The sequence below is a fragment of the Bidens hawaiensis genome, unplaced genomic scaffold (assembly GCF_021521415.1).
Source record: "Bidens hawaiensis isolate Kalapana, Puna unplaced genomic scaffold, B.hawaiensis_p1.1 tig00000097_1, whole genome shotgun sequence".
NCBI lineage: Eukaryota > Viridiplantae > Streptophyta > Magnoliopsida > Asterales > Asteraceae > Bidens > Bidens hawaiensis.
The window spans coordinates 6467797-6485841 of record NW_027491017.1 but is presented as its reverse complement, the minus strand read 5'-3'; the positions used below and the strand labels follow the sequence as shown (position 1 = coordinate 6485841).

The 18045-nt window shown below is 36.3% G+C and overlaps 1 protein-coding gene across 2 annotated transcripts; it reads left to right on the top strand.

Annotated features, from left to right (window-relative positions):
- Nucleotides 1–11608: 11608 nt before the first annotated feature.
- Nucleotides 11609–16613, top strand: LOC143571909 (translocase of chloroplast 120, chloroplastic-like). 2 transcript variants are annotated; one of them, XM_077057277.1, is made up of 4 exons: nucleotides 11609–11772; nucleotides 11901–12168; nucleotides 12540–16290; nucleotides 16375–16613. In XM_077057277.1, exons 2-3 carry the CDS (start codon nucleotides 11941–11943, stop codon nucleotides 16278–16280), a joined length of 3969 nt encoding a protein of 1322 aa, XP_076913392.1. In that variant the 5' UTR covers nucleotides 11609–11772; nucleotides 11901–11940; the 3' UTR covers nucleotides 16281–16290; nucleotides 16375–16613. The 2 variants fall into 2 exon arrangements, with proteins under 2 accessions (XP_076913392.1, XP_076913348.1); XM_077057233.1 differs by having other exon boundaries at nucleotides 16365–16613.
- The last annotated feature ends 1432 nt before the right edge of the window (nucleotides 16614–18045 follow it).

The window sequence follows — 18045 nt, the reverse complement described above, 5'->3', positions numbered from 1 at the left end:
TACAGCGGAAATGTCGGGGCGCGAACTGATTGTCACAGCTCTCAAGGTTACTGTAACATCCTAAAATTTATAATGTTGAATAAAGAAAGTTACGTTTAGTGATTTTGCGTTATTAATTAATTAATATCGAGTAAAGAACGGATCATGGACTTAGATTAATTGAGATGGGTTAAATGAGAATGGGCCTTAGGTCCATGGGCTTTAAGGGATATAAATATCCCCTAAACCAAGCTAAAACCCTAAACCCTCATTTCATTTCCATCTTATTCTCTAACACACTCCAAACACACACACACCATAAACGAGCAAGACCCGAGAGAGAGTAAACGTTAGTTGGTATTAGATCTTATTACACGAGATCTAGAGTGCATAAACAAGCTAATCAAGATCGAACGAGCGCTAAAGGTATGTTCTTGACCTTTAAAGTTTACATAGTATTGAACGTTTTTACTTAAAGATCCAAGCTTTATAGTATATACGGGATATATATACGACCGAAAATGGTTAGGGAACGTTAGTGGGTGATGTCGAACCATAACAAGGGTATTAAAATCGCCAAAATGCTTGATAAAAACTAAACCCGTAGCTGAACTGGGCAACTTCGCCTGCAAAACCATAACTTCGCCTGCAAAAGCTTAACTTCGCCTTCAAAGCTTAACTTCGCCTTTAAAGCTTAACTTTGCCTACGGCCAAGTTCGCCTAACTGGTAACTTCGCCTACGGCCAAGTTCGCCTAATTGATAACTTCGCCTACGGCCAAGTTCGCCTAACTGATAACTTCGCCTAAGGCCAAGTTCGCCTAACTGATAACTTCGCCTAAAGCTAAGTTCGCTTAAGGTTTAACTTCGCCTAAAGTTAAGTTCGCTTAGAAAATAAATTAAAAACCTAATGGAAAATGTGTTAAGACAGTTAATGGAAATAAAATTTTTCCAAGCTAACCTGGCAACTCGACCCCAGCCAGGGGCTCTGCCCCTTGGACCCTGCTAGGGGCTGCCGCCCCTAGACCCCGCTGCCAGGGGCGCTGCCCCCGGACCCCCGTTCATTGTGGGTCATATAAAGATAGAAATACAACATGAGTAGTAGTAGTTAATTGATACGTATACTTGTTATACAGTCAGCCGTGCACAACTGAAGAAAGGGATAACTATTAACGGAGAGCGTAACAGGATTCAGGTGAGTTTCTAGCCCCATTTATGTGTTATGTTTTCGGGGCTGTGTGCATACTCGATATGTTTGTTAATACGCTTATCCTAAGAGATAAGTGTATGCCTTATGTGAATAATGTGATATGTATGAATGATGGCTTGACGGTACGTGAACGATCTTCGGATATTGCACGTACTGTCAGGTTGTAACGCTAAGTATAAGGTAAGTATGATATGTATGCCTATGTGTATGAATGTGATAAAGTTAATAAAATAATGAAAGGATGGTTGTATGGTTACGAAGAGGGTACCGGGCCCTAATAATACTCGAGGTATGATGTATGGTTATATGGTAACGAAGAGGGAATCGAACCCTACTAATATTCGAGAACTAGGGAACCGAACCCTACTAATATTCGAGGAAAGAGGGTACCGAGCCCTAATAATACTCGAGGTATGATGTATGGTTGTATGGTAACGAAGAGGGAATCGAACCCTACTAATATTCGAGAACTAGGGAACCGAACCCTACTAATATTCGAGGAAAGAGGGTACCGAGCCCTAATAATACTCGAGGTATGATGTATGGTTGTATGGTAACGAAGAGGGAATCGAACCCTACTAATATTCGAGAACTAGGGAACCGAACCCTACTAATATTCGAGGAAAGAGGGTACCGAGCCCTAATAATACTCGAGGAAAGAGGGTACCGAGCCCTAATAATACTCGAGGAATGAGGGTACCGAGCCTTAATAATACTCGAGGAAGGAGGGTACCGAGCCCTAATAATACTCGAGGAATGTAGGGCGTAATGCTCTTTATAACGTAAGATATGAAAGTAAGTTAATACAAAAGAAAGTATGAAAGTATGAATGAAAGAATATAAGTTTATGTGTATTGTATAGTGTATGATTAACTAGAACTCACTCAGCGTAGCTGACTTTTAGTATGCACGCAGGTGAGTAGGATGAGGCAGCTCGCTTGAGGAGACACGTGGCACTGAATAAGAGGCTGGCATCGGAAGACTCAAGATGTTTAAGTTTAATGTTTCGTTTATTTTGAAAGACAAAATGATGTTTTAAGGCAAGACGTGTTTTGTTATGAAATGTTTTATGAAAGCTTTTATATTCCGCGAAAGTTTTAATTAACTCTGATATTTAGAACTGTGTTTATGAGTAAATCCAACACGAAAGTAGGGCTACCGGTAACGGGGCCTTACAGTTACTATCTTGCACAATATAAATTTCAATATCTATTTAAGAATTTCAAACAAATATTCATGTACATCAAATTTATAAATAAACAATTACATTTAACATCCAAGATTAAGTTCTTGTATCTTTTCTCTAACATGCATCCTAAGTTGCTTCAAACAATCTTGATAATCACGTCACACGATAACCTGCATATGTGTTGAAAATAATATAGTTTGTCAACACGAGGTTGAGTGAGCAACACACCAGTTTAAAACATATAGTATAGACAAAAATATGTAGTTGCAACAAGTCATATGAGAATAACAAATTAACCAAATGAGCAAGTATAACTGAGATGTCGAGAAGCACAAAGGCTAACGACTGGCGTATGATCATACTAGACTGAGATTTTGTTGGACCTCTCCGAATGCGGAAGCATACAAAGCAAATAATCACATAAACAAGTAAGGTATAAGTTGTTAACACATAAGACAAAGTTGCAGTTTTTGAGTATCAGTATATATGAGAAATATAATTTACGTATATGTCCCCAAAACATGGAAAAACAAGTAAAATAGGGGAATGTGGTACTCACCTTAACAGACGAACAAAAGTGGAAAGAGAAATATTAGGAATGATGATTCACGGAGATCACGCGTTGACGTTAATCTTAATAAGGAAAAGAAATACGGATACACTGAGTTAAAGAACTAGATCGATTAAGAAAGCTCTGTAACTATAATTATTATTAAGCGATATTATATTCTTTTTAATCATAACTAATTTAATATTTATTTTATCTAAAGATATTATATGAAAAATTATTAGTTTGTTAAATTACAAATAAAGTATATAGTACTTCATTATATATAAAAATATTGTATAAGTAAAACCCGTCTTTAACGATATTATTAGTTTATTAATCCGTTTAAAAATGTATTATAATATTTAATAATATATAAAAGTACTATATGAATAAAATACATCTTTAATGACTATCAATTTACTATAGTATATAAATATATATAAAGTTTGCCTTTCGTTTATCTTAAACCAAAAATATTAGTTTACGTGATACTATATATAGACATATATATATATATATATATGTATAACTAATTACACATATACGTGAACGAGTGACACGAGAACACAAGTGTTATAGACGGCTTTAAATAAATAATTTATTTATTTTATTTACTGATTTGTTATAACTAAAATTTATTAAAATAGTTTCACCAAAATAAATACTAAAAATAAACAATAAAAACAGGGGTGGCAGGGTCTTGAACCCGTGACCTGCCACACCCTAACCAAGACACAAACCAACTCAACCAACCAGACCTGTTGTTATAATTTACAGAAAATTAAATATAAACGAACAAAGACTGAACATATTTATACTATAAACCCTAACAATCGATTTGATCAAATCCGTAAACGTTAATCAAATCAATTATGGGGCTTTTGATCAGCATCAAGTCGCGATCATAACCATGCATTTAATTACCCAAAACACTTACGGATCGATGGTGAACGGGGAATACCCAGTCGCGGCTAATAATGGATCAAAACTGATACATGGAGGCTGATATAACAGATTTAGAGTTAGGGTTTATGTTGGCGACTGAATAAGGATGATAACTGCAAAACTAATTGAATTAGTTTAAACGTTTATGTGTATATTGATTAGGGTTTAGGGTCGGCTAGGTTTATTACGAATTATATATACGTTTTGATTCATTTAACGTAATATGAGATTCGGTTAGGCCGACTTTGGCAAGAATAATATGTAGATTGATTCAATTTCTAAAGTTGTGACAAGAATTAAGGAGCAAGAAAACCCAATTGAATCGGGTTAAGAGTTATGGTTTGGATTTGGGGATTGGATATGAGTTATCCAGATTATGAAAATGGGTTAGAAAGATATTTACAGTTTAAGTCACTGGTGTTTGGGGACGGGTACAAAAACAGGTTAAAGTTTATATTTCGGGTTAAAAGTGCTAAAAAAATAAAGATATAACTATAAATAAAATTTAATAATAATCAATCAATTTAAACTCGATAAATAAAATAACCCGAACATCGAAACGATTCGGGTGAAAGTGATAGTTCGAAAACCCGAGTTGTTACAGTGATCATATACATACATCACATGTATGATTAGATATATAAACCGAGTGTGAGTGAACATTGTGTGAACGTGACGTTTTACATAAACAAAGGCTTATAAAAACGAAATCACCTTTTTACATATCACTACATATATTCCTATGATTTAAGGTTGGATATTTTGTTCCCATTTTCTTGGAACTCTTTTGAGGATGTTTAAGCTGTGGTCATAACTTGCTATTTTTAGAGAGTATTTATAAGTAGATTTCTTGAGGACAAGCAATGTTCAAGTGTGGGGATGTTTGATGTACATAAAATTTTGCATCTTTTTAACATCAAATAATCTCTAAAAAACTGCAACATCTATCAAATAACATAGCACAGAAGACTATTTATCATAATAAAATACAATTTCAGGTAAAACCAAGCCCCAAACGAAGAAACAAGTTAAAAGATGAAGAAAAACAGAAGAAAACACAAGAAAAGCAAGAAACACGCCCCATGCCTCAAGAAACACGCCCCCATGCTTCTGAATACCAGAAAAGACAAAAAAATCTACAAGAAAAGACAAATATTGGGAACAAAAGCACAGGACCGTGCCTCTTGACCACGGGGCCATGGTCACCCTCAACAAAAAGACAAAATGAATTTAGCACATGTCAACAAAAGCACGGGGTTGTGCCTCTTGACCATGGGGTTGTGGTCACCCTCAACAAAAAGACAAAACAAATTTAGCACATGTTAATAAAAGCACGGGGGCGTTCCCACCTAAGCACGGGGTCGTGCTTCATCCTCCAGACTGCCTATAAATAGTGGCTCATGTTGCATTGATCAAGTGTGCCTTGAAGAGAATTCTATACGGTTTTCACTTATAAAATCACCCACACTCATATTGAAGATCTAGTGAAGGGTTTGAAGGCTTGGAGGTCACCATCATCAACCATCATCATCATCATTATCATTAAGAAGGAAGATTCATCCACATTTGGTTAGATTGTTCTAGTTTAATCATGTGTTTGTTATCATCATCCACTCTAATGTTCATAACCATGCTCATTATGAGCTAAACTCCATTTACCATCTCAAATCTATGAATAAGCTTTGTTTTACTTAATGATTATATAAAACATGTGATTTAGTTTAGTAAAGTACATGGTTATCTTGCAATTATCTTTTGATGAGAAATGTTTCACCATCTTAATTCAATAATTCAAAGTTGGTGATTGGCAATCATATTGATAATCATTCATGATCGATTCATGTTCTTGAAAGATAGAATACTTTGATAATTTATCGAAACATGGATACTTATATTGTATTTAGAAATGATGAGATATAAGTTATGATCTATTTCTCTAGTTTTGGTAATTCTGAAATAACATCGTTAACACGATTGCTTAGATTATCATGCTAGTTAAAGAAATCATATGTTAACGGAATGTGCAATTATAACCTACTTAAATCAACCAAGGGAGGTTGTGTGATAAACTATAACCACCCAAAGTTGTTAGAATTGGTATTTGAGAAATCGAAGTCAATTCTAATCTTTCTACTTTACTAAACTACTTGCCAACTCCAATTGACATTTTCGTGGTAGCATGACATTAGGAAAGGGTTAACTTTAAAATGTGCATGCCACTTTCTTTTATGTCATAGGATATGCTCACTTAGAAATGAGGGCTATTCTATCCTATATTATTACGGCAAGTTTATCACATGTTTATTTAATAATCATCAAGGAACAATTGAGTGAATTCTTGATATTAGATGGTAACCTTCATATAATTGAACTACTTGTTAAGAATTTCTCGTCTCCCTCACTTATATATTATATATAAGTATTTATATTTTATAAAAAGTTCAAAAATCAACCCCAATATGATTAAAACCTCCGATTAAAGTAAAATGCCGATTCATTGTTAGAAACATTTGTGTCTATGGATCGATACTTAGTTCTTATTCTACATATACGATAGGTACACTTGCCTATTTTGTGTGTGTTTAGTCTTAGTAAAAATCACTTTTATAAATTTAAAACACGATCTTTTGCAAAAGCTAAATATCAAATCCTTTAATAAGTTTACAAGCACAGGCAGTACACATCATTTATGCACCTCTAAATCTCTAATTTCATGTATAACTTTATTTTACATAAATAATAATAATAATAATAATAATAATAAATTAATAATAATTGAAATTGATATATTCCTTACAATGAAAGCAACTCAACATTGAAAAATAGGTTATCTTATTGACCGATAACATGAGTTCCACTTGGAGAGTTGGCACCGGGATTCATTAACCACTCAACTAGCCCCACCAGCTCATCCAACGGTCCAACATTACTCACGTGAGGCGGTCTTAAAATCCAGATTTGCAGTCTAGTCCCCACTGTTTTGGAAGTTTGTGCATACCCTTAACGTCAAAATAGATTTAATAAATTAAGGAATATTGGATTTTAATAATCCTTATTGAATGGTATTGGCCGATAATAATCCCTATTCATTTTATCGCCACTGGCAGTACCAAATTCAAAAAAGTTAGCCCCCAATGGTCCCCCGTTAAAAAGGACTTAACGACGTTATACTTTTTTTCGAATTCCAAACTAACTTTTTAGGGCTATTAACGGAAGGAAGATACGAGTCGAATGATATAAAACTTAGCTTCAAACAATGATCTAAACGACTTGATTTTGGTTAATTGTAAGTTCAAACACCCGAATTGAAGCATTGCTTCGTCATTTTGAAGCACTATTTCAAACTAAGTTTTACACCAATCGACTCGTATCCTCCTAAATATCAAAAGCCCTAAAACAATGGTTTGAAATTCAGAAAAAACTATAACGCCGTTAAGTCATATTTAACGGGGGACTATTGAGAGCCAACTTTTTTGAATTTGGGACCGTTAGTGGCGATAAAATGAATAGGGATTATTATCGGCCAATACCATTCAATAGGGATTATTAAAATCCAATTTTCCATAAATTAATATACATATTTTTGTAGCAACATTCAGCCTTAACACCCGAATGAGTTTATTGAGACATGATATATATCGCTATTGTGGGAAAACCCCTTAAATCAGGTTATAAATCTAATATCACAAAAATCTAAAGCCTTAACCATCATCTCATACTATTAGGGAAGAAAACCAATTGCTCATAGTATATAACGGGCAAAGAATTCACTTGTTGGTTATAAGTTTCTAATCAAAATCAGTCACTTGAGGTCCTACACTATTGTTAACTATAGTTTATGGTGACTTAAAACCTAGAGTAGCATCAGGGCCGGCTCCGAGATGTCGAAATTTTATTTTGGGCAAAAGGCGAAAATTTTTCGGGCCTTAAGTAAAAGGAACATTTTGTTGTGTTTAAACAATTTAATTTACTTTAACTTATTTGGTTATGATTTGAGTTGTTTAAAAAACTTTTGTGTAAAAAAAACTAAAAAATGTCTTAAATAAGACTAGAACCCACAACCTCTTGGTTATAAGTCATACCTCTTTGTCACTAGACCAAGCTAGTGTTTATTTAAATGTGTTTAAACATTGATTATACATATTTTTTTTCATAAAAATACATATTTTAAAAAAAAACTTTCGGGCCTATCGGGGTGTCGGGCCTATGGCCGTCGACTACCCAGCCACACCCTTGGGCCGGGCCTGAGTAGCATTAACGTATGTGAATCGCAAATTAGAATTTCAGTCGGTGAAAATAAGAAGATGTGTGATCGCGTCGATGAAGATTAGCAACAATTGATGGTTTTCAGGCATGTAATATTAAGGTTCACATGCTTTTGATTTCTCGAGCATGATTTCCCCGCTACCGACATCTCTACGAGAGTTAGGGGAAATGAGGGGATGGGCTTTATATTTTTATTGTTGGATAAAAATGGATTTTACTAGAAGACGAACTTTATTCAAACTTAATAGAACCTTTTTAACGAACATTCATTCCAAGACCAAAGACGTAATGTATAATTAACAATTGAGACTGCAAAGTAATTTTATGTAAGTTCAGAATAAAAGTTAAATTTCATCATACTAGATGGAACAATTTGTTTATTTTATTCCTTTGCTATTAAAAAAACTATTTGGTTAATGACTAATGGTGATACTTGTCACCAGTATAGTTAGGTGAATCTCAAAGTATCAAATCTACACTAGTCAAACTAATATACAAGACTCAAGTGATACGTGTATACTAACACGTAACTTTGAGATTATGTCATAACTCCTAACCTTAATCTACGATGTGTCAACGAGTGAGACATGAGTTGAAACCATTCGCACAAAAGGTGCATCACATTATGTTCATCCATACTGAGGATTGATATGAATTGCAAGCCTAACGTGGCGAAGTGTTCCTCAAAGGCGTGCACACATCCTTAATATAACATTATAAAAATATTTTTTTACTACCTATTTTAATTCCAAAAGACCTCACATTTACAACATGCTAGAAGATTTTATAAGGTGTGGCTTTTATGGCGCTCTAAATATGAAAAATCTTGATATACGACATTATGTAGTTGATTACACTCGATGGTTTCATATTAAAGCGTTTCCTGAGTTCTTCCTTATGCGTGTATTTGCTGAGATGGACACATATATTCAATACTACGCGTGTCATATCCAAATATATAATGGCGTCTAGTACTTTTTCAAATTTTAGACAAAGGTTATATAAGCAGCGCTTGAAACGTATATCATGTTATATTACTTTAAAGCTTAATCTTAATCGAGATTCAAATAGTGCTTTAGTTAGTTAACGAATGAAATTTCAACATCTATCTTTAATAAGTCAACTTATGCACATATATTTAACACACCTATTACACACGTGTTTATATATGATGATATGTGATAAACAATAATAATGATAAATGAAAATAACAGAAACATCATGTTACACACGTATTCATATAAAGACATGTGTTGATATATAATTAATTGCGTGTCATTTTCATTTTGATAACCACGGAAATACAAGTTTATAAATTATAGTTTTACTAAACTAAATATATTGTAATAAGTAAAAACACCGATTAGAACATGTGGAGCCACAATTTATAGCCATGACAATGTTTCATTTGATGATTATAATATATTAACATCCTACCAATGCATTGTTCTGTAATCTTTAGCTTGATGTATGAAGTATCACTTTGCTTAAGTTTCTAAAATTTTATCTTTACTTTTTTTCTATAACTATTTACAAAAATACTAACTATACCCTTATACAATCAAACGAACCAAATATTAATTAAAAGCCCATTTGTTTAAAAGAAGAATTATATATTAGTTATTGAATTTATATAAAGACTTATTTGTTTACACGCTTTGGCTTGGAACTTTAGAGATTTTTAAAGACAACCATCTATAAGAAGTTAAATGTAATCGATCATTATAAAGACTTTTAAACACAATATTCATCAAATATTTTGAAATTCGCATTCAACCACTTTCAAAAATCAAACACAAGGTCATGACCCATGCCAATGTTTCCTCAAGAAAGTACTTTCATAAAACATATTATATATATGATTAAAAAAAGAATCTTTAAATGTGAGTTAAATTAACTATTCATTTTACTATTCATATTTACAATCACAACCCCTCTTTTATACGTTAAGTTAAACTTTTGTTTTTTGGTTACAAAATAAATATATAAAATGTCAAAATTGGACCCTCGATCCGGATGAATATTATCTAGTAAGATTAAAACATGATTTTAGTGTCGCAAGACCTTGATTGGGCCACGTGACATCGCCTTATTGATCCATGCAATTTGTTGTTTTTTACTTTACTTCTGGTACCATAATGAACGTAATGAAAATCGACTAAACGCCAATTTTTTGTGTATTTTAGTTCTGGTATCATAGCAAATGTTTTATTTCCGGTATCGTAACGAATGTAATAGAAACCAACCGAATGCTATTTTATTTTTAGTTACGGTACCGCAATGAATCCGAATTTGTGTAGGCTGACCTCCTCAATGCCTGAGACCGACAACGCTTAGAGTTTTACCAACAACCGATTTTAACCAACCCTACCCCATTGGTCTGCCTAAATTTCTCATTTTTTCTTTTTGATTTTGTTTTGTTTTTAATTTGGTTCCGGTTTCGTAATAAACATAACCGAATTCACGTCAAGTTACCTTCTCAACGTCTGAGAACAACGCCGCTTGGGTTTTACCTCCGCACGGGTTTTTAACAACCAAATAAATGTCGTTTTAATATTTTAGTTTTTTATATGTTAGGTCAAAGAATATATTTTTTAGAATGTTCGGGCCTTACCTACATTGTTTATGCCGAAATAACATAACCAATACCGAAGGAATTCGTATTGACTCGCTGCTGCAACGCCCGAATTTTACCGATCAATTTCGCCGCGCAACGCGCGGGTAAATTACTAGTTCCAATTTTAAAATGGATTAAGATCCCATTAAAACTTTTATAATATACTATATAAATTAATAAATTAATATATCAATTACTTATGACATAGTGGTAAGAAGGTTTAGGTTCTCCAATGAAAACCCAAGTTCGATATCTGCTTGTGTGACTTTTAATGAATTATAACCACGGAGGATTTTAGCTTGGTATTGTGAGGTTGTCGATTCGAATCACACACCGTATGTTACGCCGGAGAATTATGCTATTGTCCAAATATTTGAAGAACGAGGTGCTTGATTTTTGTTGAAAAGCTTGGGTTTGTTGGCTCGTCTTGGACTTTATCGGGCACGACCTTAACAAGAAAGGAGACGTACATGCCTATTTGTTCTTGCACGACGAACGCGTCACTGGTGGCAAGCTGTTGCTACTCGCCTAATGAGTCCGATGCAAGACGAAACGAGCATGCTTTGATCATAACGTGATCGATTGATTAGCTTTCGAGCGCCACACGAAGTCTTAAAACATAACTTCATGGCAGTAAACTCGATTAAAAAACATAGTTTAACTAAAATAAAACAATAAAACTTTTTAATTTAAAGTGACCAAAAGAAACAATGTGACCGTTCCAATAGAAATGAATACACACAGCAACACAAGAAAAAGGTTAAACAAGACGTTGTCTTTTTATATACGTCGTCACCATGACTCCCCCATGACCATAGATTAATCTCATTAACCATTCTCCACCGTCCGATCCTCAAAAACAAACTGGTTAGGTGTAGGTGCATAGATATAGTAAGCAGCATAATATATTATCATCATATTAAGCTTCTTCAACATGAGTGTAACACAATTCTACTAGTTCCCTAGTTTTCCTCCATCTTCATCTTTTCTTATCCTCAACGTCAATCTTCACCTTCAGGTATTATTATTATTATTAATTTTCATCTTGAATATAGATCTTGTTGATTGATAAGTAACATAGATTTTTATTCAATATGTTATTTTTTTTTGTTGCTAATTTTGGGTTTATTGATTGTGGGATTTTAGGGATCCGGGTTTTTGGGGGTTTAATTTTTTAGGGTTTGTGATGGAAAATGGTGTGCATGAATTGAAGTCAAAAGTAGTGGAATTTGATACAGATGTTAATGGCTTATTCTTATCAGCAAATGATGGTGTTGAGACCGAACCCGCTACGAAAGAGGTTGAAGATGAAAATGGTGGTGTAAATGATGACAATGATGATGATGCGGTCGAGGCTCGTGAGACACGAATAGTTAGTGAAAAGTTGCCTGTTGAGGCGGTTGTATCTTTGAAGGTAACATTAGTTAAGTTATTTGTTTAATCGACAGGGCTGGCAAATTGGGTACCTGTTTAGACATGGTAAGACCTGTTTAGCAAAAAGGTACGCTATGCAGTTTTATACTTTTTTAAAAATAATTTCTTGATACATAAAACATATAACTGTCATGCTCAAGCCACCAAAGCCAAGTGCTAAACGACTCATTTTCATGTTTGATAAACCTGTTAAACACAATTTGCCAGCCCTTTCGAATGAATAACAATAATATGCTATTAATATCTATGTTTTATGCTCCTCATCAACTTGTAGCATATATTTTAGCAATGTCCAACTTGTATACAAATACTATTAAGTATATAGTTTGATTGATTGTTGGGTATGTGCAGGTGATTGATGAAGTAAGTACGTCTGATAGTACAACCATGGATCAACCCGTTGTGACTGATGATAACAAAAGCAACGAAAACACGGATCTTGAGGAACCTGAAGTAAAACTGCTTAATTCTGTAGAGGTTATCGAGGAGAGAAATACGTCTGATAGTGCAACCAGCAATAAGCCGGGTGAACTTGAAGCAAATGCCACTGTGAATGACGGTGAAAGTACTTCTGATAAAGGTGCGTGTGATGAACTTAATGATACGGAAACTGATGCGTCAGCGGTTGGTGAAAAAGATGAGGTGAAAAGTGAGAGTGTGAGTGATGAACAAAAGATTCATACAGATGTAAGCAAAGATGAGGCGAATGAGTTGGAAAATAACGGGAGAAACGAGGACGAGAATGTATCTAACGCAGGTATATTGGAAGATGTTAACGAGGTTAACAAGAAGCCGGTTACTTTAGTTCTAGAAACTTCTGAAAATGGAGTTTCAAACCATGTTGATTTGGAACAAACAGTGATTCGTGAAGATGATGTTAATGGAGATGTGATTGAAAGAGATATGCCGGTTACCGAAAGAAAAGATGGTGACTGTTATAAACCGAAGGAAAAGTTGGAAACTTCAAGCAATAGCTCGCTTAATATGCAAAATGGGTCAACCGTTGAACACATTCAAGATGATAAAAAAGTTGAAGAAGAAAGTACTTCAACCATTGATGAGCCTGATAGCCATGTGGAAATAACAGTATCTCCCGAGGCTGAAAAAAGTGAACTGAAAAATCACGAAACGAAACAAGATATTACGTCGGTTAAGAAAGAATCAGACTTGAGGCCCGTTGTAGGTGTCTCTTTACCCACACCAACCTCTGTAACACCCAAACATGATTCAAAACCTAATCAATCTCCTGTTCCGAATTCCAAACCGCCCCGTGCAGCCACACCCGCTCCGACTGAGTCGAGGCCCGTTATAGGTGTCTCTTTACCCACACCAAAATCTGCAACACCCAAACATGATTCAGAACCTAATCAATCTCCGGTTCCGAATTCCAAACCACCCCGTGCGGCCACACTCGCTCCGACTGAATCAAAGCCCGTTATAGGCGTCTCTTTACCCACGCCAAAATCTGCAACACCCAAACATGATTCAAAACCTAATCAATCTCAGGTTCCTAATTCCAAACCGCCTCCCGCATCCACACCCGCTCCGACTGACTCGAGGCCCGTTATAGGCGTCTCTTTACCCACACCAAAAACTGCAACACCCAAGCATGATTCAAAGCCTAATCAATATCAGGTTCCTAATTCCAAACTGCCTCCCGTATCCACACCCGCTATGACTGACTCGAGGCCCGTTATAGGCGTCTCTTTACCCACACCAAAATCTGCAACACCCAAACATGATCCGACACCAAATCAATCAACGGTTCCTAATTCCAAACCGCCCCTTGCAGCCACACCCACTCCGCCTGCACCCTCAGCATCAACCCGTCCCACTGGTCTCGGCAGTGCTGCACCGCTACCAGAACCAGCTCATCGTGTGGTGCGATCTCAACCCAACGGAAACACGTCTCCTCCGAACCAAGTCATTGAAGAACCGACAAATGGGGAGGCTGATGAAAATGACGAAACCCGTGAAAAGCTCCAGATGATACGGGTCAAGTTTTTAAGACTGGCCCGTAGGCTTGGACAGACTACTCATAATGTTGCGGTGGCTCAAGTCTTATATCGGTTAGGATTGGCTGAACAGTTAAGAGGCAGTAATGGGGGCCGTGTTGGTGCTTTTAGCTTTGAGCGGGCTAGCGCCATGGCTGAACAGTTGGAAGCAGCCGGTCAAGACCCGCTCGAATTCTCATGCATCATTATGGTTCTCGGGAAAACCGGGGTAGGGAAAAGTGCAACCATTAATTCAATATTTGACGAGGTTAAGTTCGGGACCGACCCGTTTAAACATGGGACAACAAAAGTTCAAGACGTTGTTGGAACCGTTCAGGGTATTAAGGTTCGTGTTATCGACACACCGGGCCTTCACTCTTCATGGGCTGATCAAAGGAAAAACGAGAAGATCCTCCACTCGGTTAAGCGGTTTATCCAAAAATCCCCTCCGGACATTGTTTTGTATCTTGACCGGTTGGATATGCAAAGTCGGGATTCGGGTGACATGCACCTTTTGAAATCGATAACCGATGTATTCGGCCAGTCAATATGGTTTAATGCTATTGTGGTCTTGACCCATGCTGCATCAGCTCCGCCTGATGGCCCGAACGGTGCACCTACGGCTTATGACATGTTCGTGACCCAACGGTCCCACGTGGTCCAGCAAGCTATTCGACAGGCTGCAGGTGATATGCGGCTCATGAACCCAGTTTCATTAGTTGAGAATCATTCAGCATGTAGAACGAACCCGGCCGGTCAACGTGTTTTGCCAAACGCGCAAGTGTGGAAGCCTCATTTGTTACTACTTTCATTTGCTTCAAAGATATTAGTTGAGGCGAATATGTTGTTAAAACTACAAGACTCGCCACCAGGTAAACCGTTTGCTGCACGGACCCGACAACCCCCGTTACCGTATATACTTTCGAATCTTCTTCAATCGAGACCGCAGCTTAAGTTACCTCAAGATCAATTCGGTGACGATGATGATGATGATGTGGGCGATGATGCCAGCGACGACTCGGATGATGACGCGCCGTCAGAATATGACGAGTTACCACCGTTTAAGCGGTTGACTCGTTCCCAATTGTCAAAGCTTAGTAAAGCACAGAAGAAAGCTTATTATGACGAGTTGGAGTATCGCGAAAAACTCTTCATGAAGAAACAGTTAAAAGACGAGATGAAACGAAGAAAACTGATGAAGAAAATGGCGGCTATTAATGTTGATAGTAATGATGATGTCGAGGATGAAAGTAGCGGGGCTGCAACGGTTCCCGTTGCGGTTCAAGACATGACTTTACCGGTATCGTTCGATGCAGATAATCCGACTCATCGGTACCGAGCACTCGACTCGGCTAACCAGTGGCTCACCCGACCCGTACTCGACCCGCACGGGTGGGACCACGATGTCGGTTATGAAGGAATCAATGTGGAACACTTGCTTGCACTACGAGACAAGATACCCATCTCGTTTACAGGTCAGATTACCAAAGATAAAAAAGATGCTAATCTGCAACTGGAGGTATCGAGCGCGTTAAAACACGGAAAATCGAAATCCAATTCAACGACAGTCGCATTCGATATGCAAACCGTCGGGAAAGAGATGTCGTACACGTTAAGAAGCGACACCCGGTTTATTAATTACAGAAAAAACAAAGCATCGGTCGGTCTTTCAGGTACTTACTTCGGTGACGCGTTAACAGGTGGTGTGAAATTTGAAGACAAGTTAACGATTAGTAAACGCGGGCAGATAGTGGTGGCGGGTGGGGCGGTTATTGGGCGGGGTGACGTGGCGTATGGCGGGAGTTTGGAGGCTACGTTACGAGATAAAGTTTACCCGTTGGGTAGGTTTTTGTCAACGATTGGTCTTTCGGTTATGGATTGGCATGGTGACCTGGCGCTCGGGTGGAACGCGCAGTCTCAGATTCCAATTGGTCGGTCTATTAATCTGATAGGACGCGTTAACTTAAACAATAAGGGTTCGGGACAAGTTAGTGTTCGGTTGAATAGCTCGGAACAGCTTCAACTTGCATTAGCTGCGTTGGTTCCGGTTTTTTGTAAGCTATTGGGTTATTATCAAGATCAGTATTCAGCATATTGATTACCAGCATGTGAGTAAAAGTTTTATTTACTATGTATTATTTTTATTAAAAAAAGTTTAAATTGTTGGATTAATTTGATACAGTTTGTTGCAGGGGATAATGTTTTGGGAAAGTAGTTATATGCACAAAAAGGTTATTAGTGGTAGAGCTAGTTTTGAAGCAAAACTTAATGCAATATGCTGGTTTTTATTTTTATTATTATTTTTTGTTTTGGATTATTTATGAGTATAGAGATGTTATGATTAGAACTGGGACTGAGTTTAGTTATTATTGTATTATACGTATTATGAGTATGTGACTCACAAAGGTCTTGACTTGGTTAAGTGAACATGACTCTTTTTCTATGAAAAATCTGTTTGCTTACAAGTTTTCGGTCATATGATCTTTTGAGTTGTGGGGGTATAGAGGTGCGGTTTTCGTATATCCTACCATTTTCAGACCTTATATACTATGAGTGGGATTTTACTGGATATGGTGGCTGTTGTTGCTTACAAGTATGTTCGGGATAAAATGTGTTAGAAAACTGTTGGTATTAGGACTTCTGTTGGTATTATTACTATAAGAGCAAGAGGATAATCAAGGAACTCTTGTATTTGATTGAAGAATATAGAAACCGTAAGTTAATAACTTGATCACATAAAACATAACAAACCACAAGACCAGGAGTCGTCCTCAACGATATGACCGTCTGGATATTTAACATAAAAACTAATATCCCATGTCACGCGCAACAGAAGTGGCCAAGAGTCATATGAATATGCTCCATAGTTTGAATTAGTCCTACCACTAGACCACTGGTGCTTGATGTTACATTTTGAAAACTTAATAATCAAATCAGTATATGAAGTGCAGATAGATAAATGTCTTATTTGAGTTGATTTTTATTTGTAAATGTAGTAGACTAACATCAATGCTGCTGCTTAAGCTGTTGAATTAGGCATTTGGAGTGAAGTTGTTGACTTTTACATTAGGGCATCTAATAGTAAATGAAACTCTATATTAAACCGGGATGAAATTTCTTTCACTAAAGTCGAGTCAGAGAGGATTTTGACAAGCAATATCATTGTACATGATTCATACACAATATGATGGTATCTGCATATCAATATATCATTGCAGCATAAGTTACACAAATGCATGAACTATACCTAGGAATCCAAAATCATAACTCAAAACAAAGTACTCAAACAATCACTAACAAATCCTCACATATATCATTGGTTAAAATCCTTCATAATTTTCTTGAATTTAGCTCAAAAGTATATACATTCATGTTATAGAAACGGTAAAGCTTATTAGTAGTAGACCAGCAAATTCATAAAAACAAAACATATATATCTCGCAATTTATTAGTTGGATAACAAAACATAAATAACCACCAAATAAATTTATATCCAACAAGTTCAAGTTACATCTAACGAGAGCCTTTTTATGCGTACAAGACATCTTGCTCCTCTTCCCCTTCCTTTTTCTGTTGTGGCCCTTGTCACCGCTTTCAACACTCTTAGATCAAACCTTGACATTCGTATTTTGTCCCTCATAATGACTATTATAATCATTAACTTGGGGATATGGAGATACAAGGCGTTTTACAAATATACTAGCACGAATATAGGCGGGCACACGAATACCATCATCAACACTATCACTACTTGTCATTTGTGAATCAATTGGCAAGTAATGTGCAGTATCATACTTATGATTAACTTGGTGTTCGTATTAGGGGTCCGTGGTGCGGTTTTGGGCTAAAACCAAACAAAAAAA

What these genes read in the sequence shown, in the direction of transcription:
- LOC143571909 (XM_077057277.1), top strand. Translation starts at nt 11,941, where the DNA reads ATGGAAAATGGTGTGCATGAATTGAAGTCAAAAGTAGTGGAATTTGAT. An exon ending in AGGCGGTTGTATCTTTGAAG is followed by an intron (nt 12,169 to 12,539) that starts GTAACATTAGTT and finishes GGGTATGTGCAG; the next exon opens with GTGATTGATGAAGTAAGTAC.